Genomic DNA, 24,639 nt, shown 5'->3' with positions numbered 1-24,639 from the left:
TGCACAACAAAAAGAGATGATGTCTTTTCTTTTCATGAACCCGGTGCCTACATTACCCACAATGCATTTCGGCTGCAGGCTAACTAATCCAGGCATAGATGTATACAAACAATAAGTCTAAGGTCTCAATCAAAGTCTCTTAACAAGCAAATAAATACAACCAACAACCACAAAGAATGTAATTTCGCCTAAAGATTAGGTTCTCAAAAAAACGTTGGTCTCAGGAAAACTAATAATTGAAAATCAGATTGTGAGTAACACCATCTTCAATGTGAGTAGCCAGGCAGAAAAGACACACAACTATGCCGCATTTTTCAAAACGAAAAGCTGCGATTTCGGAATTGAGCCTGAATCATAGCCACGTTAATAAGGTTTGTAATAAACTAAACCGTTTGTAAATCAATCAAGAATTGAGCGAGCTATGAGTGTTAAAGTGAGGAAATCATCCACCTTACCATTGACTACAGTACAGTGCGCCAGAGCAGTCCCCTGTCCTAAGATGGCCGCCAAGTGACGACGCCGCCGACTCCGTCTCGAGACATCTAGCGTTTGTATATATCTATGGGACATAGGACCATAGACATATATAGGTAGACGCCTCATAGGCTGTCGAGAGACGTGCTTACAGCGCCGCCATCTTGGACCGGGGCCAGCCGAGGCAGCGGTGCATAGAAGTCTATGGAGGAGAGAGGTACTGCTGAATCTAAAAGTGGAATTATTCGCCGAATTTTGAACGATTGCCAAACTGTTTGATTTTAGAAACGTCACACGTGTAGCTACTATACAAAGTGCTCGGATATTTTTTTACAATGCTGGTTTTGCCACTCAACACTTAGATGCCGGACTTTCTGTTCAGCCTATGGATGCTCTAATGAGCGCTGTAAGGAAACAAGAGCTCGTGGGATTACTTTTCACATGTAAGATGTATGTAAGGAATAATATATTGTTAGCAGGTTGTCCATAGCTAGAGTGAAATAAACGCCGAGAAGACGGATCAGAACCCCTCAGCTCCGTGTCTGGCTTCTACTACCCATGATCTAACCAGCTCTGTGCATCATCCTGTGCAACCCGGGTCTCACAAGGATTCTGTGTATTACACAGCTGCTTACCGGTGAAATAACTAATCTGAGACATTTTTTTGTTTAAAATTCGATTGTTATGAATCTAGCGTTCCTAGCAACTTACTGCAGTAATTGGTGGGTAGAATACAGCATCTGATTGATCTAATAGCCCTGATTTATGATGGAACTATTTTTGTTGTAGACAATTCTTTATCTCTAGCTACTTTTCTCACATGTTTAAGCTTTCCCAAAGAACGTGATTATACACGTGATATAATAGTAATAATAACAGTAATAATAATGATAAAAATAATTGTAATCAATAGCAGTAATAATTAGTAATAATTGATATCAATATTAAAGAGTAGTAATAATAATAATTATTATTATTAACAGTAGTAATAATAGCAGTATGGCAAAACCTGCATTGTAAAAAAATATCCGAGCACCTTGTATAGTAGCTACAAGTGTGACGTTTCTAAAAATCAAACAGTTTGGCAAATCGGTTCAAATTCGGCGAATAATTCCACTTTTAGATTCAGCAGTACCTCTCTCCTCCATAGATGTCTATGCACCGCTGCCTCGGCTGGCCCCGCGTCCAAGATGGCGGCGCTGCAGGCACATCGCTCGAGTGGGCAGCCGCAGTTAATGAGGCGTCTACGTATATATGTCTATACATAGGACTACAGTTCTATGAAGTTGGCCGTACCAGGAAGTTTCAGCAAAGTGAGCGCTCTTCGTTTTTAGTCTCTGTATTCGGAGTTACAAACGACCGCGACTTCACGTGAGTTAAGTTTAGTTTTACCCACATTTTCCGCTTTATTTCAAGTTTAAAACACACCAAGCTGCAGTTATTTGCAGCATTATCAATTGTAAAACAGCTAGCTGGCGTTTAGTTAACACGGAAAGCAGCAGAGAAGCTAACTGGAGAGACTACGAGGAGCAGGTCTGAAGTTGCCTCTAGTTGTCTGACTTGCAGCAGCTAACGAGCAGCACTAATTAAGATTCAACTGAAAGATTTCTCACTCGACTTTCCTCCATTTCCAGGTGAAAATGAGCAACTCGGAGGAGCCCAAAGTGACCACAACTCCACACATTGTGAAAGAAGAGGTGTGTGTTTCTGTACATGTTGTATTAAGGCTGGTAACAGATGCATCATATAAAGTCATTAGTACATGAACACAGTGATTGTTTTCTGTCTGTGTAGCTTCTAATGTTCATTATTATCAGTTAGTGTTGGTCTCCTGTGAATAAGATCTATATTTAGCTTTAATCCATGTCTGGATCTTGAGTGCTTTTAATGTTGATAAGAAAAAAAAAGCTGATATCTGGTAAATATCATGTTTGCAGTGGTTGTAGATAAATTCACAGAGTTTAGCCATTAACTGTAAAAGATATGCTTGATAAAATATGCCTTCCTGTAGGGCTGTGTTAGATTGCACAAAAATGAAAAGGTCCATCACATGATAACCAGCATTAGAACACAGGAGTTGATGGTTAAAAACTGCAGCTTTGTGAATTAATAGTAACTTTTACATTTTATTTCAGTGTTCATAAGGTGCTTTGACAGTCAAAACATGCACAGAGACAATCAAGCAAGACACAGGAGACAAGTCAGAGCGGTCAATTAAATAAAATAGTAAAAACGATAATAACTTAAATGAAAAATTAGCTAGATTAGCAATTCATATCAAATATAGGAAACTAGGCAGTTTAAAAATAAAGAATAAGAGAATAAGATTGGAGGGTAATAGTTAGAAATCAACTAACTTTAAGAACATTTTCTTGAAAATTCTTCTAATTTTATGTTCTTTCAATTTTCAATTTTCCTTCATTTCATGGATGGTCCAAGCTAGTTTCTTAGATGAATGTATCGGTCTGATGGACTTGAAGCTCACTCTGTTCTGCACATGTTCTGATTCTCAACTTTACAGATTTTACTCACAGAAATGGACTCAAACTGGCCCTTAGACTTTATTTATTTTGATTCCTAACATCATAATAATGCATTTATTTTGACTCCTCTTTAGTGTACCATATGAATGCTTTTCTTTTTGTCTGTTTTCTTTGACTTCATTTCACTGATCTACCAGAGTTTGTCAAACTACTGAGCACTTCATTTTATTTCTGTTCCAGCTCATCGCATCAGGGAAATGGGTGAAGCTGGAGAAGACGACATACGTGGATCCTGCTGGAAGCACCAGGTACTCTTCTGTCTTTCACTGATCTTTACTTTAAAAAATCGACCTTTTTACTGCTTCATTACGTCCCTGTTTCCGTCCACCAGAACCTGGGAGACAGTGAAAAGAACAACCAGACGGACCAACACGGCAGCAGATGGTGAGCCACAGCTGTTCTTTCCTCGCTGTTGAGCATGTAGCGGTCGGTGTAAACCCTGTCTTCCTGCAGGTTGTGGGAGTCGTGGCTCTGCTGAAGCGGACGCTCCACAAAGACTGCGTGGTGATGGTCAAGCAGTTTCGTCCTCCTATGGGATGCTGCACTCTGGAGTTTCCTGCAGGTCAGAAGGTTTTTTAACTCATGAGGCATGTTTCTGCTGCAGGATTTAAGGAAGAGGATGTAAATCAGGGGTGTCAAACATGCGGCCAATCCGGCCCATGGGACATAAAGTGTCAAAATTACAGAGAGGACATTTACTGCAATTTGTAAATTTGAACAATTATAAATTAACCCTCATGTTGTCCTGCAGATCAAAATTGACCCATTTTAAAGTTTGAAAATGTGGAGAAATATATATATTTTTCCCACTGAAACTTCTGATGTCCATGTTTCAACATTTTTGGGAAATCTTAGAACATTTTTTGGTGGGAAAAAAAGATAAGTTAAAAATGTTTCTTTAAGAACATTGTGAATGTTCTTAAAGAAAATATCAGGAGTTTTACTGATATGTATGTAATCACTTTAGATATTTTTAGGATTTTATTTGGAAAGATTTCGACTCAATTTTTGAAATATTGACAAGAATTTTCTTGGCAAATTTGACAGATTTTTTAAAAATAAAACTTTTAAGGAATTATTGGAATTTTCTCCTTAAGGTTTTGCAAATTTTCGGAAATTGGGAGATTTTTTCAGAATTACTTTATTCATCCCCGAAGGGAAATTCAGTTGTCAGGGTTCTTATCTGTTTAATTTTGAATTGAATAGCCTGACAGCTGATGGCAAGAAAGATTTCCTAAATCTTTCGGTCTTGGCTTTGTTTAATTTTTCAATGTTTTTCAGACAAGGAAACAATATTTGTTGGTGCCCATAAATGAGGACAAACAGGAGGGTTAAAATAATTCCGAGGGCATGACAAGTTGTTTTGATAATACATTAAAATAACCTACTAGATTGTTCATTGTTCTTTTGTCATTTGAGTCTGGATTTTGTAATATTTTGTCTTGTTTTGTTGTTTTTTGTCTGACTTTTGCCATTTGTCTCATATTTTTGTCATTTTGTTTCTCTTTGTCATTTTTGTCTCGTTTTTGTCGTTTTGCGTCATTTTTTTGTCTCACTTGTGTTGTCTCATTTTTGTCGCTTTGTAACTTTTTGTCAAATTTTTGTCTCTGTTTTGTGTTTTTGTCTCATTTTTTTTTATTTGTTTCTGCTTTTGCCGTTTGTGTCTCATTTTTGTCAGTTTATGTCTAATTTTTTGTCATATTTTGTCCTGTTTTGTTGTTTTTTTGTCTGACTTTGCAGTTTGTTTCATGTTTTTGTCATTTTGTGTTATTTTTGGTCTCACTTATGGATGACGGATTCATAGTTTACCTAAAGCACACCTTGAATGTACATATCCTCTTTTTAGGATTGATTGATGAAGGGGAGACGGCGGAGGTGGCAGCACTGAGGGAGCTGAAGGAAGAAACCGGCTACAAGGGGGAGGTAGTGGCAGTCACTCCAGGTATCGGCACACACACACTGCCCTGATTGCATTAGCCACCTGTATTTATCTCCGTGTGTGTTCGAGGATGAGCGGTGTTTAGTGAGAAGAGGGTTTATGGCCCATTGTTATCTCTAGAGAGAACAATGCATGTGATAGAGGTTGTTGCTGTGATTGCAGTGACCTGTCTGGACCCTGGTCTGTCCAACTGCACCAACCAGATCGTCCTGGTCAACATCAACGGAGACGATATGGAGAATATCAACCCAACACAGCAGCTGGGTGAGAGTTTATTTATTAATTCTTTCACTCGCCACTCATTTGTAGGCTCACTTCTTCTTTCGTTCATTTTCTGACTCCTTTATTCAGTATGAGGGATTTCAGAGACCCTGTTGCGTTCACTGTCATCAGTTTCTCTTCAGCTCATGTGCAGTTAGTCTGCCTTTTTTCACAGAAGACAAAGCATGCTTTATTGCATTTGACCTGGATGTGTATCTCTAATAACTAATAATAACTAGAAAACACTCAGAGAGAGCAGTACTACACCAAGGCTCCTCAGTTGTCGTATCATTTCTGACAGATGAAATCTTTCAAAAAATTGTGGTCCTCCTTGGTGGATTTGTAGTAGGATCACAATCACTTGTTGTCATGGTTACAGTGACATTGTGCCGCTATCTCACAATGATACAGAAATCTTTAACACATCAATGGATCCAGACTATAAGCTGCATCACTGCCAAAATCTAATCAGCTGGTCCTTGTGTCATTTCTGAGCTTCTCTGAAAATTTAATCCAAATCTGTTAGCTTGTTTTTGAGTAATGTTGCCGACAGACAGACAGACAGAGCTAACCCTTCATTCACATCATTAAATACTTGATTACCTTAGGTTTACTGTGAACTTTCAGGTCATCCTGTAATTTAACTCCAACCAGAGAAACTCTTGATATCCGAGAGATTTTACACTCAGTTCTCTGGTTTCGTTTGTCTCTGCTGGTCCATCTTGTACGTGACACAGTTTGTGTTTGTCTATGTGGGGTCAGCCTGATAAGGATTTCCAGCTGTGTGGCAACAGTGTTAACCACTGCTTAACCATAGAAATAACTAAATTTTTCATAGGGATTTCATCAGGTCACAACTAAGGCTTAAATGATTAGACAATTCATCAGTTGGTAGAATTTTATTTAAAAAAATCATTAGGAGCTAATGCTATAATGATAATGCTTTTATCCCTTTGTGCCTGCCAGGCAGCCAGGATGGGAGAAATTTTGTTTTCAAGTTGTACGTCTTTCCATCCATCCTGATCTCGTGACAGGGATCTTTCAAGAACTCTTTGTGGGAATTTCTTCAAATTTGCCAAAAGTTTCACCAGAACTCAAGCATGAACAGTTTAGTTTGGTGGTCAAAGACCCAGCCACCCTTCCATTATCTACACACCTCTTAATCCTCATTAGGGTCATGAGGGGCTGGAGTCTATCCCAGCTGTGAAGGCAGGAGACACTTGGACAGGTCACCAGTCTATCACAGGGCTACATATAGAGACAATCAATCACATTCTATCATGTTAATGTTTGGCAGTGTTTACGATGTTCACGTGTTAGCATGCTATCTCGCTAAACCACAATAGTGAATGTGGTACACACTGCTAAACATTACATATTGCCATTGTCAGTGTGAGCCTGTTAGCATAGCAACATTAGCTCAAGGACAGGCTGACCTGTTAGCGTGTATGCTAATCAAAATCAGAATCGGAATCAGAATCGTTTTTATTGCCAAGTAGGTTTTTACACTTACAAGGAATTTTCTCTGGTGCTCTTGGTGCAAGTACAGATAAAATAAAATATTAAGTAAAGAGATGTAAGAAATATGGTTAAAAATAGAGGTGGGCTAATCTGGGTCCCCCTCATAAGACATGTGGTTTCATAGGCCAAATACCCTCCTGATACAGAAACAAGCAAGTAAAGTTGTCTCAGTTTGGCATTTCGGTTGGTTCTTTTCATTTGTTTGGGATATTGTCAAAAAGGGCACTTTTCGCATACCGAGTCCGTTATGCGATCCAACAATATATTTAGTTTTGACTTCAAAATTGATTATACAGCTTTCAAAATGGCAACTGGGTTTTTGTTTTTTTTTGGAGTGCTGAATCCATTTGATATTTTAAAGTGAGTTGAAGGTCAAGGTCATATGATATTAGTCAAGGTAATGCAGCACAAACCCCAGTTTTCAGGGAAAGTCAAGATTTTCCTATGATTTTGGTGCTTAGATTGACAAATAACAGACACTGCAGGCATATCTACTCAATAAAATGACTCCAGACACAACACAACAGTGCCTAATGAATGTATATAGTGTGTTTAATGTTTATAACTGTTCACCTTTTCTGTTTTGACCATTTCAGATATGAAACACGGATGTAGGGTTTGCAATCGCATTTATTTTAGGTATAGTTGCTTGTAGTTTAGATGCTTAGTTGTATGCTTTCTTTGCAGAATCATGTCAACAATGTTGAAAACTAGAAGTTCTGACCCCAAGAAAAGTCTACTGGACTGCGTGTATAGTGTCCAAGATGAGTGTGTGCCAAAAGCCAAGTTACCAACTGGACAATATATTCTGGGCCGAATGCTGGCACTCTGTGGAGCTCCAGAGAAAGGCAAAAAAAACTGTCAGCAAAGAGGAAGCAAGCAGAATTGTAGTCTCTGAAGTTGTGAAAGACTGGATAAGTAAAAATGTTTATCCACTAGTTGAGAAGTGTGTAGCGAAGAAAATACGTGATGACTACGAGAAATTCAGAAAGCTTAGGAAAGTGGAAAACACTGAAAAGAAAGGAAAATCCCAGGAATGGCTAATCAAGGCTCAGGAATTCAACGAGAGCATGACCAAGCAAGCCTATGACATCAGAGGAAAGAGAGATGTCCATCAGAAGCATCTAGAAGTCGAGCATGATATTGTGATGACAGTTGAAGACATCGCTTTCTATGAGGACAATTGTTATGGCACGTACACTGCCACTTGTTCACAAACGGTACCAAAGAATTGGTCCAAGCAACACAAAAGGAAACGAGAGAGAAGAAAGTTTGTCCAGGCACAGAGAAAAAGTGGAAGGTGAAAGGCAGGAGGACATGGTCCGAAAAAGAGCATGCTACACTGAAGCCATCAGAGATACATCCATGAAGATTGCAACAGATGATCCCGAGTATACTCCATCAGTAGTTGTGGGCATGTCCAGCAAACAAGTCTCAACCAGATCAAAGGCCTCAGCCACTGTTACTAGCTCAGAAGCTACTCCCTCTGATTTCCCCATGGTTCCAATCAGAACTGGGAGAAAGACATTCAATGAATCATTTATGAGATGCTTTGTCCAATGTTTGGCCCAGTGCAAGGTCACAACTGATGATCTGAAGAAGATATTTGTGTCACTTGCCAATACGGTGTTCAGCCAAAAGTGGTCACTGGATGCAGAGAACAGTGAGCCAGAGACTGTTGAGAGAACAGACAGTGATGGTGAGAATGATGGTGATCTAGGAGGAGAAAGTGGAATGGATAGGAAGACTGATCTCAGCTATGTCATGCCTAGTAGAAGGTGTATCTCCAGGTACATAGAGGATGCCTCCTACCTCAACCTGGAGATGGTGGCTAGACATCTTAGCCAGAAGGAGGACAGTGTTGTCACTGTAGGACTGGATGATACCACCAAAGCTGCAGGCCACAAGATGTTTGATGTGAAGAGTGACCACATCACAATAACTGGCCCATCCACAGAGAGGCGCACCATGACCACTGGATATATTGAGAACATCTCTCACTCAGGTGCAGATGGTATATCAAATCTTGAGAACCACTGGTACTAGAGACTTCCAAATAGGCTCAAAATGTTCAGAAGGTACAGGTTTATATTCAACTTTTATAGTAACTATAGGTCTAACTCATCTAGTTTTTGTGTTATTTCAAGAAAACAGTTTATATGCGAATTTAGTCACGTAATTTCAAATATGGCCAAAGAACCGACCGAAATACAATATCTAGGCCAAAACACCAGCCATATTTTGAATCGGTGGACCATTTCGCCTATGAAACCACATGTCTTCTAGAGATTTTGTGAAAAAAGTTCATATTGGCCCACCCCTATTAAAAATAGACACGGTATGTGCAGTTACTGGGCAGTAGTAATTAATATAGTCAACAGAGCTGATTTGCAGTGGCACGGACAGTGTTTATCAGCAATGCAGCAGAGGGGAAGAAGCTGTTATTGTGGCGAGAGGTTTTAGTCCTGATGGCCTGCAGCCTCCTGCCTGAGGGGAGGGGTTCAAAAAGTTTGTGTCCAGGGTGAGAGGGGTCACCTTAAACTCCTAGAGGTGTACAGATCCTGGAGGGATGGCAGGTTACATCCGATCACCTTCTCAGCAGAGCGGATGATGCGCTGCAGCCTGCTCTTGTCCCGAGCGGTGGCTGCAGGGTACCAGACGGTGATGGAGGAGGAGAGGATGGACTCTGTGATGGCCGTGTAGAAGTGCACCATCATAGTCTTTGGCGGGTTGAACTTCTTCAGCTGCTTCAGGAAGTACATCCTCTGCTGTGCCTTTTTGGTTATGGAGGTGATGTTCATCTCCCACTTCAGGTCCTGGGAGATGATGGATCCCAAAAAGAGGACAGACTCCATGGTGAGCACTGTGGAGTCAGAGAGCTTGATGGGAGCAGGGAGGGCTGTGTTCCTCCTGAAGTCCACCACCATCTCCACTGTCTTCTGGGCGTTGAGCTCCAGGTTGTTCCTGCTGCACCAGGTCACCAAGTTGTCTACCTCCAGTCTGTAAGCAGACTCATCCCCATCAGAGATGAGTCCGATGAGGGTGGTGTCATCTGCAAACTTCAGGAGTTTGACGGACTGGTGCCTGGAGGTGCAGCTGTTGGTGTAGAGGGAGAACAGCAGTGGGGAAAGAACACAGCCTTGGGGGGAGCCAGTGCTTATGGTCCTGGTCTCGGAGACTTGCTTCCCCAGCTTCACATGCTGCTTCCTGTCAGACAGAAATTCTGTGATCCATCTGCAGGTGGAGGCAGACACACTCAACTGGAGGAGCTTGTCCTGGAGCAGGGCAGGGATGACCATGTTAAAAGCAGAACTGAAATCTACAAACAGGATCCTGGCGTAGGTTTCTGCTGAGTCCAGGTGCTGCATAATGAAGTGGAGAGCCAGGTTGATGGCGTCGTCTACAGACCTGTTGGCTCTGTAGGCAAACTGCAGGGGGTCTAGAAGAGGGTCTGTGATGGCTTTTAGGTGAGGAAGCACAAGACGCTCAAAAGACTTCATCACCACAGAGGTCAGAGCGACAGGTCTGTAATCATTAAGTCCAGTGGATCTTGGCTTCTTTGGGACAGGGATGATGGTAGAGGTCTTGAAACAGTTGAGAGGCTGGAGTTGGGGTGTGGGGTATGGGGCCGGTGTGAAGTGGGGGGGATGGAGTCGTCAGCTGGCCTTTGAAGAGGTTGGCTGGAGGTGTGAGGTGGGGGGATGGGGTCGTCAGCTGACCATTGCCTTTCAAAGTGACAGTAGAACTCGTTCAACTGGTTTGCTTGGTGCAGGTCTACAGTGGTGGAGTGGGGGAACAAACATTACAATGGCTTGTAATTGGTTATTTTTTGCCAGCCTTTCCAGACAGAAGCGGAGTTGTGAGCAGAGAACTGTTGTTGGAGTGTCTCTGTGTACTGCTGTTTAGCAGCTCTCACTGCTTTGTCAAACTCGCGCTTAGCTGCCCTGAAGCTGTCTCTGTCCCCACTTCTGAATGCCCTTTCCTTCTTCAGCCTGACTGTTCTGAGCTTTGCGGTGAACCAGGGTTTGTTGTTGTAGATCACCCTAGTGCGTGAAGTTACACAGCTGTCCTCACAGAAGCTGATGTATGATGTCACCGCGTCTGTGTACTCGTCCAGACTGTTGGTGGAAGTCTTCGGGTGCTTTCACACCTTTTAGTCCGTTAGAGTGGTTCGTTTGGACCCAAAAGTTGTTACAATGTTGCTAATTTCAACTGGTTCGGTTCGCATTCACACCAGTGTTTTCACAGTTGAACCAACTACGATGAATGTTATATCTCCCCCCAGTCGTTTGGCGGCGCTGTTCACAAAAATAAGGTGTTTTAGATGACGTAGGTGAACACTGATTGGCGCAGCATGTGAAGAGGGAAAAATCCTGGAAGGTTTATTCGTAAACAATGAACTATGCTCTCGTGTTCGTTCTTGTTGCTATATATTCGTATCATTGCTTTATGCAGCAAGCACAAATACTGCTGTTGTTCCAGCATGAAGCTCGCATTCGGTACGAGAACATTACACAGTCGTTTTTGGCACGGAGAAGATGCATTGCAAGATGTTATCGTTATCCCAAAATTCCCTGTGCAGGTTGCTACGGAAGCTCCCGTAGACCAAAAAGTGTGCTGCGCTATCAAGTCGGTCCGAATGGAGACAGGTTTGTGTTCTCACCAGGAGCGAACCGAACTGGAGTTCACATAGAAGCGGACCGAGACCACCCGGTTCTTTAGTCCGCACCAAAAACATCTGGTCTACTTTCACACCAGCCCAAACGAACCGTACTTGCTGGTGTTGCGGACTCCAGTCCACTTTAAGCGGACCAAAAGGCGTATGTGTGAAAGCACCCTTAGAAACCTCCCAGTCAGTAGAGTCCAAGCATGACTTTAGTTTCCCCACAGCGTCGCTGGTCCCACTGTTTTGATGTCCTTACCACAGGTTTGCAGAGTTTTAACCTTTGCCTGTAAGCAAGAATCCGATGGATCATGATGTGGTCAGATTCTCCCAGCGGCGCGTGGGGGACGGCGTGATAGGCATTTTTAACGGTGGTGTAACAGTGATCCAAAGTATTCTCCTCCCTGGTGGGGCATTTAATAAACTGTTTATATCTGGGGAGTTTGTGAGTGAGATTTCCCTGATTAAAGTCACCAAGACGATAATCAGAGAGTCCGGGTTTTTTCGCTCCACATACTGAATCTGGTCTGCTAGAGCAGTGGTTCTCAACCCTGTTCCTCAAGACCCCATGTCCTGCGTGTTTTAGATGCTTCCCTGCTCCAACACACCTGATTCAAATGATCAGCTCGTCATCAAGCCTCTGCAGAAGCCTGATGACGAGCTGATCATTTGAGTCAGGTGTGTTGGAGCAGGGAAGCATCTAAAACATGCAGGACATGGGGGCCTGAGGAACAGGGTTGAGAACCACTGTGCTAGAGCACGCTGCGCCTCCAGCGCGCAGCCAGCTGGTGGAATGTACACGCCGACCAGAATGAATGAAGCGAACTCACGGTACGAGTAGAATGGTTTGCAGTTAATGATGAAGGATTCCAGGTCGGCTCAACAGTAGTGATGGCGAGATGAAGCTTCATGAAGCACTGAGGTTTTCCATCCAGTTGGTTCACTCATGGGTCGAAGCTTCATGGTGCTTCATGGTGCTTCTTTTGCTCTACTGCGCCATCAAGTGGACAAATAAAAGTAAAACAGGCAGAGTGCCTAAATGACACACTGGCTTTGCTATGTGAAGCTTTGAATTGTGTTTAAATGATAATGCCAATAAACATATAATATACTTAATATAGTGTCTGTTTTTCCTGACAGCAGAGATAGAGAGGAAAGTGGAAACAAATGGGGAGAGATTTGAGATCTGTAGTTTGACTGCTTGATTGAGGTCAGGTTCTGGTTTTCTGTAAAGTGTTTAAATGCTTTTAATTGTAATAAGGGTGACATAAATAAAATGTGCTTGTGCTTCTTTTTGTTTTGTGACTGTGCTTGTGGTATCATTGCAAAACTAAAGTAGGGACAGCATTTTATTTGATATTATTCAAAAATATGAGAATTTTTCCACAGAGCTGGGATTTAGGTGGTTTCTGTTTTTTGGACAATATTTCTCCAGCTCCTTGGAACACCTCACCTTTAATAAAATCATACATATTAGGACTGATAGTTCAATATATGGCAGGTATCCAATATATTATGAGTTTTCCCACATGAAAACCTTATTATGAGTAGTCAACTCAAAATACTCCCACACGGGTGAGGACTTCCTCTTTCTTCCTTGCTCCGTCTGTGAGAGAGTATTTGTGATACAACCAACAAACATGGAACTGGCAGGAATTTGAATGTTCTTACAGTGTTTTCTTGTAAAATCACTGTCACCACAATATATATATATATATATATATATATATTATATATATATGCACCATCACATGAATTAATCATTACCCAACACCAGTGTATAGTTTACAGCTCATTTTATTAATAATAAATAAAACTTTTGTACATATTTCACTTACACATGTTGTCTTTCAGAATAGGTAACACAGAAACTAACACATGCTTTGCAGGCCCTGCTGTAGAACTGTGGCTCCCAGTGGCTTCTTTACATACACGTCAAAGTAGTGTCTAGTTCCCATGTGACTGAAGAAGGTGACAGAAGGTGCAGACACCAAATACAGGAGTGACATTTACAAATGGTAAAACTGACACACACAAACACCCATAATTTTACACAACCCATAAACCAATGTAAAAGAAAAAAAATATATCTCACATCAAAGCACTGCAGTTGGGAAATAATCTAAACTGCTGCTCTTCCAACACTTCTCCTACTCCTCCAGCTACTGCTATTTCACACCGAATAATACTAACTAATAATACTTACTGAATAATACTAACTACAACTTGCTCTCACTCCTCTCTGCACAAACGCCAACAACACCCACAGTGTGGCTCGAGATTCGAAACGTTTTTATGGGACAGCAATACGTTGAACGAACCAATCACGTGATCTGCACAAACCGAGGCCTCGTTTGTCATCGGTCACGTGACTTTTTCAGAAGCGACCCAAGCCTCGAAGCGAAGCTTCATCTGACACGCGCACTTTTACTCGAAACACGCCTCGATGCCTCGGTTCATTTGTCCCATCACTACTCAACAGTGCTTCTGGATCACAGTCACATCGTTACTCCGACGACAGTTGATCTAAAAGCAAATACCTTTCTCTTGCCAGAGAGGTCCGCTTGTCGGTCCGCTCTGATAGGGTGGAACCCCTCCAGCTGTAGCGCAGAGTCCGGTGTGTTCCCACACAGCCAGGTCTCCGTGAAGCAGAGGGCAGATGAGGATGAGAGTCCTCTATTTTTACCCAACCGTAATTGAAGTTCGTCCATTTTATTGCCCAGAGAGCGCACGTTGGAGAGAAAAATTCCCGGCAGTGGAGTACGATGTCCGCGTGTGCGAGAACGCACCAGCACTCCAAGCTCACTTCCCTCTCCTCCGGCGTCTCCAGCAGATAGTGGTGTTGGCAAGGGTGAGCGCACCTCTGACCAGAATATCCCATAAATCCGCAGATGATGCCATGAATGTGGGAATTAGATCCGTTGGGGTTGTAGCCCTGATGTTCATCTCTGGTGAAAGACCTCCTGTTTGCATGGCAAAAAATAAAACTATCGCACAAGACAAGACAAAAGGAATAGTCTACACCCGGTGAATCAGACTGAGCACATCCTAACTATCTAAATATGTTAACTAGCTAAATATCTACAATCTTTCTCCAGAAAAGCAAAGTGCACCTTTAAAGGAGTTGGTCTGTTTGGCGGCCGTCCGTGGCACCATCTTGGAATCAGAATTCCAACATACTGAAGAGTTTACATTCACACCTACAGACAATTTAGAGTCACCAATTATCCTCAGCATGTTTTTGTACTGTGGGAAGAAGTCCGAGAACTCGGAGAAAACCCACACATGCACATGGAGAACATGCAAACTCCATGCAGAAAGATCCCAAGACAGGATGCGAACCATCAGTCTTCTAGCTGCAAGGTGGCAGCACTAACGACTGAGCAGCTGTGCAGCCTACGGGCCAAAGATCCCTCTACTGAAATGCATTTTTGGCCAGAGCAAATGTGTAAAAGGATAAAATGATGAACTGATAACTTTTTTATAATCAAAGCTCAACAATCAGCTGCTCTGTGACGTTGTTAAATCAATGAATGGGAAAACCAAACTAAATCCAGGCTTAAAATAATCAAAATCTCTTTGTTCTTTAGATGTCCCATTTTAAAATTGTATTAATTTTATAAATTTCAAATTATAAACACATAGATGTCTATTCATTGATTGAACTGTCAATCAAAATTTATTTGAATTGAAAATAATTACTTATTGTGTCAAATATTGGTATTTCACAAAAATGGGATTGCGATTAATTAATTAAAGCGCCTTTAATTAATTAGATTAATTTGTTAAACGTGTCACATAACCAAAAGATTAATCATGTTCTCTTTTATTCTTCCACAGGTGAAGGAGGTGAGTTGTGTCTCGTACATTTACAGAAATAATCTTCAGTCATAATGCTGATCATAAACACAGACTTCTATCTTCTCTTTCCAGAGTTCGTAGAAGTCATTCTTTTACCACTCGATGAATTCCAGGCAAAAATAGATGGTGAGGCTTCAGCTTTTTCACAGAATTCTGTTCTTTCAATACGAGCATTGCTAGAAATAGGCCAGACTTACACTCGGCTCGTTCCATCCCACAGATCTGCTGAAGAAAGAGAAAATTGTGGTGGACGCCAGAGTTTACATCTTCGCCATGGGGATGGTTCAGGCCTTCTTTAAGCCGAGGGAGCTGCCTGTCCTGAAGCAGTGAAGGAAGCAGCTCAGGATCAGAGGAAGAAACACTGTCTTATGTTGCACAGGGCTTCTACACAGAACAATTTAGGCATCTATTGGAAAGTAAATAAGGATTTTCAAACTGTAATAAGAAATTGTGGTTTTAGAACTAAATCTCATCTCATATTTTAATATTTGTTTCTATGCACTTTTCATAGAGCAGTATTGCAGTCACAAGACAGTTATGTGATTAAAAACATGCTGAACAGGAATATCTTGTAGTCAAATAATGAAATCAAAGTGTTAAGAGAGTGTTGGATTTAAAAATGAAGCCTATGAAGGAGCCCTGTTTACGCCACATGTACTGTACCATGCTCTGCTCCCAGTATGGAGATGCTACTGGGCCTGAAACATACTCTGGTGGACAATTGACAGCTGTTTGCACTTGTAACACAGAATATGTTTCAGGCTTTAGTCTGACCTTCCTAGAGTGACCAATAGTCATTTTGAGTTTTTTATGAGATTCTGAATAGTTTGACAAAATGCAGTTTGTTGTCATTTTTATTTAGCGATTGTAAAACATTCCTAACATCTGCTAACTTTAACCTTCTTATCTGGTACAAACTGCCTGCTAGTCATTTCATGCTGTTTCTTTCTCCACCCAAACCCAAAGCTCAATCATTCAGGCTCTCATTTCTCCTCTGGATTTTGTCTAAAGGCATTCTGGGAAATGGAGGAATGCGCTTACTGACTTTGGCAACTAGCCACGAGTAACAAAATAACCCTGAACTTGTGACGTCGGTTACATAACAGTTTGTTGTATTAACAGTCTTAACAATACGAGAGGATTTGTCTCTTTTAATTCCACTGTAACGCTCAGTGAAGGTGCTCTGCTGAGTAAACACAGTTACTGCTGTGCCTTGAACATTGATTGTGTGCTTACCCAAGAAATTACTGACCAATGAATAAATGTGATACTATTTCTGCTCATACTGGAATGTGTGCTTCTGACTGACAATATTTGTGAGGGAATGACAGGAGGCAGGAACACTGGAAAAAATGCCCCTCTCAAAACAAGAAAAAAACTTATTTCAAGGAACTTTTACCTTCAAATAAGTGAAAAAATCTGCCAGTAGAACAAGTGAAAAATGTCTTTAACATTTCTTCAAGTAAGATATATTTAGAATATTGAGATCTTAAAATTAGCTGGGAAAACTTATTTGAGGCTTTATATATTTTTTTTTTACCAGGATTGTCAAGTTTAGGTGTCTTAAAATAAGCCAGACATGCTAAAAAAAGCAGTTTTTCACTCAAAAATAGATTTTTGCTTTCATGTAACCTCCTAGTTTGACATGTATTAACCCTCCTGTTGTCTTCATTTACGGGCACCAAAAAATATTGATTGTCTGAAAAAAAAATCCCCCCAAAAAATCAGCAAAAAAATCCCCAAATTTCTGAAAATTTGCAAAAACTTCAGGAAGAAAATTCCAATAATTCCCTAAAAGTTTCCCTTAAAAGTTTTATTTTTAAAAAAATGGCAAGAAAATTATTGTAAATATTTTCAAAAAATGAGTAAAAATCTTCCAAAAAAATCCTAAAAATATCTAAAGTGATTACATGTATATCAGTAAAACTTCTAATATTTTCTTAAGAAAATTCACAAAAATATCAACCAAAATCCGGCAAATTTTGCCTGATTTTTCAATATGTGTCTTATTTTTTGTCATATCTAGTGTTGTTCTTTTAGTTTTCGTCTTTTTTTTTTTTGTTTTGATCAGGAAGGAAAATACATTGTTCAGTTCCAGATACATGTGGGCGAATGTTTTGTTCCTCCGTTGATACTCTGTGATCTGTAAGTTGTAATGTGTAAATGATCAACTGAGATTTCTTAAGAAAATTTTCTTAAGAAATTTCAGGTTTTGGAGTTGTCGTTATTTATAGGTTATTATGTGATGAGTTTTGATGGAGATGTAATTTTTTTATTTTCACTCCATACCAGGCGGTGGCGGTAATGCACCAAACCTGAAGTCGTAGAAGACGAATCCAGCCAATCAGGACGCAGCTTCACCAACACAAACTTTGAATGCAACTCGGAAGAAAACATGCAGCTCTTTTTCCCCAAAACGACGCAAATGTGTTATTAAAGTAAAAAAAAAAATCCCGTTTATACGAACGGTTCCGATATATTTTAGTGATTTTTGAAAGGACCTTGTTGGCAGACTGTAGAGAGAGGTAGTTAATCGACCAGCTGCTGTCGTTGTGCTAACTCTGATGCTAACGGTTTTACTTTACGCTAATAGTTCGGTGAATGATTTAGTGTGTAGTTAACTGTTAAGTTTGCCTCAACAACAAACAAAATGCTGAATTCTTCACGTTTGGCTGTGTGTCTGTGTTGGTGAAGGACGAATTCGCTGGACTCGAAGATGGAAGTCGCTGTTAAAGGTAAGTTAAAAGTTGAGACGATAGATAAACTAAATGCAACTGCTCTACTCACACGTGAAATAGCTGCATAGCTTGTTTTATATCGGTGCTATTCTTCATAGTTCTGGTCATGTCATCATCCCAAAGCCTTTCCTACGAACAGTCTGACAAAAATCTTTTAAAAGGTAATTTTTTTTTCTAGTTTGACTCTTTGTGACGGTAAACTGAAAATCTTTGAGTTGAGGAGACAACAGGATATTTATGGACGCCATTTTGTGCTGTGGAAAACACTGGTGGACATTTTCACCTTTTTATAGGACAACACATGTCAATTAATTGCTAAAACAGAGTAATGCACAATAAAAAAGGATCATTGCCTGCATTCCTATAGTTGAGACAAGAACTTAACTAAATGCAATATCTTAAATGTTTGCATTTCGGGCTATCTATCATCATTCTAAAGCCTTTGGCACTACCGAACATGTTCAGAGTTGTTACATTAGAAGTTTCTAGATTTGACACTTTTTAAGATCATTGGAGGCAAATGTCACCCAGCAACACTTAGACTGGTTTATTTAACTCACACAGCAGAAAGAAAGAGTCACTTGTAGATTGAGTAATAACTTTTTTAAAAAAGAAGCTTGCACCACATAAAGACATTCCCAACATGGGCAGTTGCACTGTACTTGCGTGACAAATGTGTTTGTCTGATAGGGAAGGTCAAGAGGAGGCACCTGAATGCAGAAGAGTGTGATGAACTGGGACAAAGTTCACGAAGCACAGACGTCCTCACCCGACCCCACACATCTAACCAGGGAAGGGGAAACCACGACCCTAATCATGGGCTGTACCCCCGAACACCCTCCAAGCGCAGGAAATGGGGTAATATTCTCTAACCTTCTTCTACAAATGTAGCACAGGTTACAGACAGTAGGATGTCTATGCAAGAAAGTGTGTTATTTTGTTTTGTCCATTTTTTGCTGCTGACAGAAAGTCAAAAATTTATGTAAAGCTGAATCTTTCTTTCTCAACCTTTCAGCACCTGCCTCAGGAAGTCCTACTGGGAAACAGAAGGGCATCAGCGACTTCTTCTCTGTGACAGGAGTAGTCAGTTCAAGCCCACGCAAATCCTCCCTGCCCTGCACCTCCACATCTTCCAAAGAGGAGCCAAAAGTACTGAAAGAAGGAGAGGAGGATGACGACGATGTCAGCCTTTTAGCTTTCCCATTGGCACCAGAGCCTATGGTGAAGATGGAGGAAGAGATTGATGATGACAGTCTGTTAGCTGCCATCGTGATGCCGGAGCCTGAGGAAGACGACGATGAGATTGATGATGACAGCCTGTTAGCTGGTACAATGGAGTCAGAGCCTAAACCAAAGGAGGAGAATTACCTGGAGGGAATCACAGCTGAGATGTTTGGAGATGATGATGAATTTGACCAATGTGAGGAAGAGGAAGTGGAGGCCCTCCCTGATGCTCACTATGGGCTCTTGGGCAACAACAGCGTCTTGCTGCAACCTCAGGGCTGCATGGATGACCTTCCAGAAGAGGTGCTGAGACAAATACTGTGCCTCATCCCTGCCCAGGACCTTTACCGCACTGTCTGCCAGGTCTGCCATCGCTGGAGGAACATCGTCCAGGACACCAAGGTTAGCCAAAGAACAGAGTTGCATCAGTCACATATATTAGCAGCAGGGGCTAATGCTGATGCTGTGATGTCAGCTAGTGGTTGTGATCTGAGTGTGATAAGGTAGGTGTTTACTATGTGAGAAAGGAATTTCAACAGTGTCTTGGTGTACAATGTGACATGACAGTAATGCTGTGTACTTTAACTTTATATCTTATCCTGTGACATGCTTTTTGCTCTTTGACTTTTGACTCATTGAACTTTGTAACGTTTGTAATATGTTGGTCATGTCCCAGCTGCAAACGTCAAACTGAGAGTCAAAGGAATGCTCGTCAAACTAATGTAGCTGTTGTGAACGTTGTGCGGATGCATTCTCTTGCTCAGTTCGTGCCATTCAAGAAACAATACTACTGCTACATGATGCACAAGACGGATACGGTGCTGGAGATCGATTCCATCCTGAAGAACAGTGGCGTAACAGATAAGGCATCGTCACACAACAGCATACGGAAGCTTGTTGTGTAAGTCTCTGTTTCTTTACATTTGTGTAATAAGAAAATAGTTAAAATTTCTAAAAACATAATATATATAATAATAAATATACACATATTTCATGACTGGAGTACTGAGGGGGGCATGACATTTTCCACTAGTGAAACACACTAAACAGACTTCTAATTATCTTGTGTGTCTGTGTTTTGATTAGTTTAATGGCTCAGCATAAGGTTGGAGAGCGTGTGAATCCGGTGGACATTCTGGAGCGTGTGAAGAAACATCGCCTTTTCCCTCAAGCTGAGGCCTCCATCAGATTATGTATTCCTGATATTCAGAAGTGCTTTAATCTCTGCATTGAGGTGTGACTCTCATTAAAAATCTCTAGCAATCTTTTGGAGCAAATAAGGAGTTCACAGTTTGTACTTGATTCACATCACTTATGTCTGATCTGCAGGGTCCTAACCCGTACGCAGCCATGGCCATCATCCTGATCCTGAGTGAGAGTGTTGGTGATGTGCAGGCCTTGGTGTCTCTGCTCACTGGCAGCATGTCTCACATAGCCATCACAGAGTACCTCAGCCACATGGCCATGATGTTGCTCGCTTTAGAGAGGAGCGACATCAGGATTAGTAACAGGTACGACCCACAACAGTCGGCATTCATAGTAACACGGCACTCTTCTCAGCCTGGTTGTGATTGTCAGCTTTTTTCTGCCCCCTTAGGTTGCATTACAACATCTACTATGTGCTCCACCTGATGGAGAACGGTCCCTTTTTTGTCAACTCTGGTCACAGCAGGTGAGTTTAAAATCAACTTCACTGAGAAGTAAGTGCTACTGTGTTCTGTTATTTCTAATTTATTCATAGTGAAGGACCCATTAAAGGTTCTGTATGGTGAAGGAGCTCAAGGTCTGTTTGTCATACAGTGTATGTTAGCTTTTAAAGGTCTTAGAAACATTTAGTTGGTTCAGTTGCATTTTCTCTTCTGTTTTTTTGTCCAGAGATGGTAACATTGGTCGGTTTATTTTTTATGTGACTGGAACTGTAGCAGGAAGACGTTCTTCACGTCTAACTGCATGTTCTACCTGTTTTTAGCCATCACCATCAGATCTGTAGCAAACTCTGTTACTATTCGAAGCCACAGTTGCTACAAAAACATTAAATAATGCTGGGAAAATGTTCAAATCCAGCAAAAACTGTTTTTGAATTGTAGGTCTTACAACCGGTTTCTGCTGCTCATTTTGGTCAAGACCATGGCATTCACCTTATTTACAGATACCTCTTTGTGACAGAGGTCCAAATTCATTATTCTTATATACATCTGAGAAATGCTGAAACATAACACAAAGCATCTTCTGTAATTTATTTGATATGGCCTTAAAAAGGGATACAATTGAATATTGAGTGGTATAAAAAGTTAAATAATATTTGGTAAAGACTGCAGAAACATTGTTCATTTTGTTTATATTGCAGGAATATAGTGTTTTTACAGCATACCTGATAAAATGTTTTATTTGAGATTTCCAGCACATAGGCATTAGAACTAAAGGCAGCGCTGTCATTTACAGTTGAGAACATTTAACTTCATATCAGCCATAATCACAAGGTTCCAGTGAACACAAATAACAATCAACTAAGGCTGCAGCTATCGGTTATTTTAGTAATTGATTATTCTGGCGATTAATCAAATAACTGGATTCTGCACTTGGCATGTACGTTACATCATCAAAGGCAGAAGTGAGCGCACAGTGCAACAGAAATAAGCGTCCTGGTGGAACACGGGCCGATATCCGTGGTGTACTGTACATATTTAATATAGTACAGATGTATTATACATATATAGTATAGTACAGGGATATTCAACTAAACACATGTATTTAGTTGGTGATGCAGAAATCACATAAATATGTTTTATGTTTGCTTCGTTTAAACTTGTGGTACTGCAGCTGATAGAACACAATTAAGAAAATTGATCAGTGTATTAGTATTTATTACAGAGAATATTCAATCAGTAACTTTAGTTTCACTTTGATTTATCCACAAATTAAAGTGATTTCCAGGGCTTAAAGTTTTCCGGCGCTGCGCCGGATTTCCGGCGCATGGAAATGTACCATTGAAAAAATTTCATTCATCTCCGTCCAGAAGGCTCCAAGCATGCGTGTCATTGTGCATTCAGTTGCTCCGCTTTAATCAATCAAACTCCAAATCCTACATTAAAAAATATACACCTTCTGTCCAGGCATGCGACTTTCTGATAGAACTTTTATCCAATTACAGTTTTCTAACTGCCAGTGCGCATCGACTGCTGGGCGCACGATATGCTGCGCCCTCTTGGTTCGGCATCGTCAGCGCTGCTGAGCCACTGATAAGAAATAACAGTATCCCACAAACAAAATCCAAATTTGCAAAATTTGTTGGTGTTTTTTGTAATTATATTTAAAGGGAATTACTGGAAACACATTGATATATATTGCATATAATTTATTTTATTTCTGCTTGGACTGTATACCCATTCCACATGTGTCCCAGCCTGCCTGGTCTCTCCAGAGCGCACGGAGCTCCAATCTGTGAGTGGTGCGGTGAAGAATCGAGCAGCTGGTCAATAGCGTTGGAGCTTGTGTTTAGCCCAAAGACGCAGATACTAAAGTTTGCTCAGACTTTGTGTGACAGAGGAGAGAGGATGTGTCTCTGCTGATTAACAAAGAGAGCAGCCGCTGCCGCGATCCCTGAGCCGCGGTGTGTTGACTCGCCCCCCGTAAGTGCGTCAGTGGCGATGCGCGTGCACGCCCCACAGTCCCCATGGTTTCGCCACAAAATAAAAACAAACGGGCTTATGTATTGAATTTAAAAAAGTAACAAAAACAGAAGTTGATTTTGTTTGATTTCTTAATCTTTAAACATTTTCTATGTGTTTTACAGGCAAAAGGAAAAAAAAAGAAACAGCTATTTAGTTTGCTGGCTTTTATTTTGAAAGGAAAAAAAATCAAAGATCAAGCCATACGGATTTGTCCCATTATTCCACTCAGAACATCTGTTTAGTTAAATATGCACAAACTGAATGTAGCTTAGGTGATTTTAACCTTTTTTATTTGAGGACATATAGGATGTTTGTAATCATGAGTTAAATAGCTCTCAGCAGATTTTGTAACCTTATGCATCCGAATGATGTCTAGCCACAAACAAAAACTCTCCACTCTTAAGCAAATATTATTAGTAAGAACAGAATGAACATATGGGTTGTGTGAAATGAATAATGGATAGATATTTAAATAAGAATGTTCTTAGGCTGCTTTCACCATTTTTTCTTCCCAAAATATAGATTAAAAAATAGAAACATTTAAATTGAAAGCCAACTGAACAAATTATACAGTGAATACATTTTTTCCCTTACCAAAAACAAACAAAATGTGTGTCAGTTCAAGTTGAAAATCAAATGATTTAAACTAATCACACAGATTATTGAGGTGTATCAAATGAGCAGTTACTAACATGCCTATGTGTGGTTATGTGCTACAGAGGGCTTCTTAATCAGAGCTTTGTGAGAAATGGGCTGACTCCAGAGGAAAAGGCCAGAGTAGAAGTTCTTCAGCATGAGCAGTCCATTCCCACCAGGACCCAGATAAACCAGATCAGGAAGGCCTGGATTTCTTTGCTAGTTACAGAGTTTGAGAGAGTCAGCATCATGATCAACTTATTCAGAGGTATCTTATATTGTGAGGCAAGAACGAAAATTGCATTTAAGAGTTAACACTAGTACTTTTATTACCTGCTTAAATACAAAGTTGGTATAGCAAGTGACATATGACAGTTTATTCTCTTGTAGTGTTCCAGAGAATATTAAACAAGTTAATTCTGTTGTCTGTGTTTTGCAGTTTATTTCAACAAACAACATTTCGAACATGTTAAAAAGAAAATGTTCAGAAAATTCACAAACAAAGCAAAAAAGAAAAAAGAAATGACTTTTTCAAACAGTATTCTCCAAGCACTTAATATTCTCTTGAGACTGACACTTGAGATAATGTTGTAAGTAAAAATTGTGCCTTATGAAGGAAAGCAGCATAGTTTTGTAGCAGTTTGGTTGTGGTTGGTGTTGTTTTGAGTTCTTGTTAAATCTACTGAAGAGATAAAAATGATTAAAAGTGATTAATAATACATGTACTTGGTTTTCATGATTTTTCCCCTTTACACTAAAATAAATCTTTGCAATTATAGTGATGTGGTATTGAAACATCAACACACACAAAAATCTGACTTGGGGCACTTTATAAAATGTCTTAAGTTTTGGCAGTAAGGTTTTACATTTGAGCAACAATAAAATAGTGGGATCATAATGGGCATTATTTCCACCAGATGACCTCATATTTGCTCTGAATTAATAGAATCTCACATATATTGTGTTTTAGTGAGTTTTAAAACACATTTAAATACGTTTATTGACACTATAAATTGGATCTTAGAAGTTCAGGCTCAGGATTTTTTCTCACTTTAAGCCCTGGATTTCCTTCATTTTGAGTCAGACCTGCATTCACTTCAATATAATA

The 24,639-nt window shown here is 40.4% G+C and overlaps 2 protein-coding genes across 3 annotated transcripts in view; both read left to right on the top strand.

The window, feature by feature from the left end:
* The first annotated feature begins 1,670 nt into the window (after window positions 1–1,670).
* Window positions 1,671–16,547, top strand: nudt5 (nudix (nucleoside diphosphate linked moiety X)-type motif 5). Of its 2 annotated transcripts, XM_051954607.1 has the most exons (10): window positions 1,671–1,787; window positions 2,109–2,171; window positions 3,198–3,265; window positions 3,349–3,404; window positions 3,475–3,579; window positions 4,864–4,959; window positions 5,119–5,220; window positions 15,242–15,250; window positions 15,335–15,388; window positions 15,483–16,547. In XM_051954607.1, exons 1-10 carry the CDS (start codon window positions 1,755–1,757, stop codon window positions 15,590–15,592), a joined length of 696 nt encoding a protein of 231 aa, XP_051810567.1. In that variant the 5' UTR covers window positions 1,671–1,754; the 3' UTR covers window positions 15,593–16,547. The 2 variants fall into 2 exon arrangements, with proteins under 2 accessions (XP_051810567.1, XP_051810564.1); XM_051954604.1 differs by lacking the exons at window positions 15,242–15,250; window positions 15,335–15,388; window positions 15,483–16,547 and having other exon boundaries at window positions 1,677–1,845; window positions 5,119–5,309.
* A 798-nt stretch (window positions 16,548–17,345) lies between these two features.
* fbxo18 (F-box DNA helicase 1) overlaps window positions 17,346–24,639 on the top strand; it is a 30,904-nt gene continuing 23,610 nt past the window's right edge. The window contains exons 1-7 of the mRNA XM_051954692.1: window positions 17,346–17,997; window positions 18,691–18,858; window positions 19,016–19,626; window positions 19,989–20,125; window positions 20,311–20,458; window positions 20,554–20,735; window positions 20,822–20,896. Coding sequence (XP_051810652.1) covers window positions 17,979–17,997; window positions 18,691–18,858; window positions 19,016–19,626; window positions 19,989–20,125; window positions 20,311–20,458; window positions 20,554–20,735; window positions 20,822–20,896 — 1,340 coding nt within the window. The 5' untranslated portion in view covers window positions 17,346–17,978. The remainder of the gene's footprint in view (window positions 17,998–18,690; window positions 18,859–19,015; window positions 19,627–19,988; window positions 20,126–20,310; window positions 20,459–20,553; window positions 20,736–20,821; window positions 20,897–24,639) is intronic.

Source organism: Acanthochromis polyacanthus, chromosome 1, assembly GCF_021347895.1.
Source record: "Acanthochromis polyacanthus isolate Apoly-LR-REF ecotype Palm Island chromosome 1, KAUST_Apoly_ChrSc, whole genome shotgun sequence".
NCBI lineage: Eukaryota > Metazoa > Chordata > Actinopteri > Pomacentridae > Acanthochromis > Acanthochromis polyacanthus.
This window is presented reverse-complemented; position numbering and strand designations above follow the sequence as displayed.

Coding starts and splice junctions, on each gene's coding strand:
- nudt5 (XM_051954607.1), top strand. CDS start 1,755: ATGAAGTTGGCCGTACCAGGAAGTTTCAGCAAA. Junction 1,788..2,108: donor TACCAGGAAGTTTCAGCAAA/GTGAGCGCTCTT, acceptor CTCCATTTCCAG/GTGAAAATGAGCAACTCGGA. Junction 15,389..15,482: donor ATTCCAGGCAAAAATAGATG/GTGAGGCTTCAG, acceptor TCCATCCCACAG/ATCTGCTGAAGAAAGAGAAA.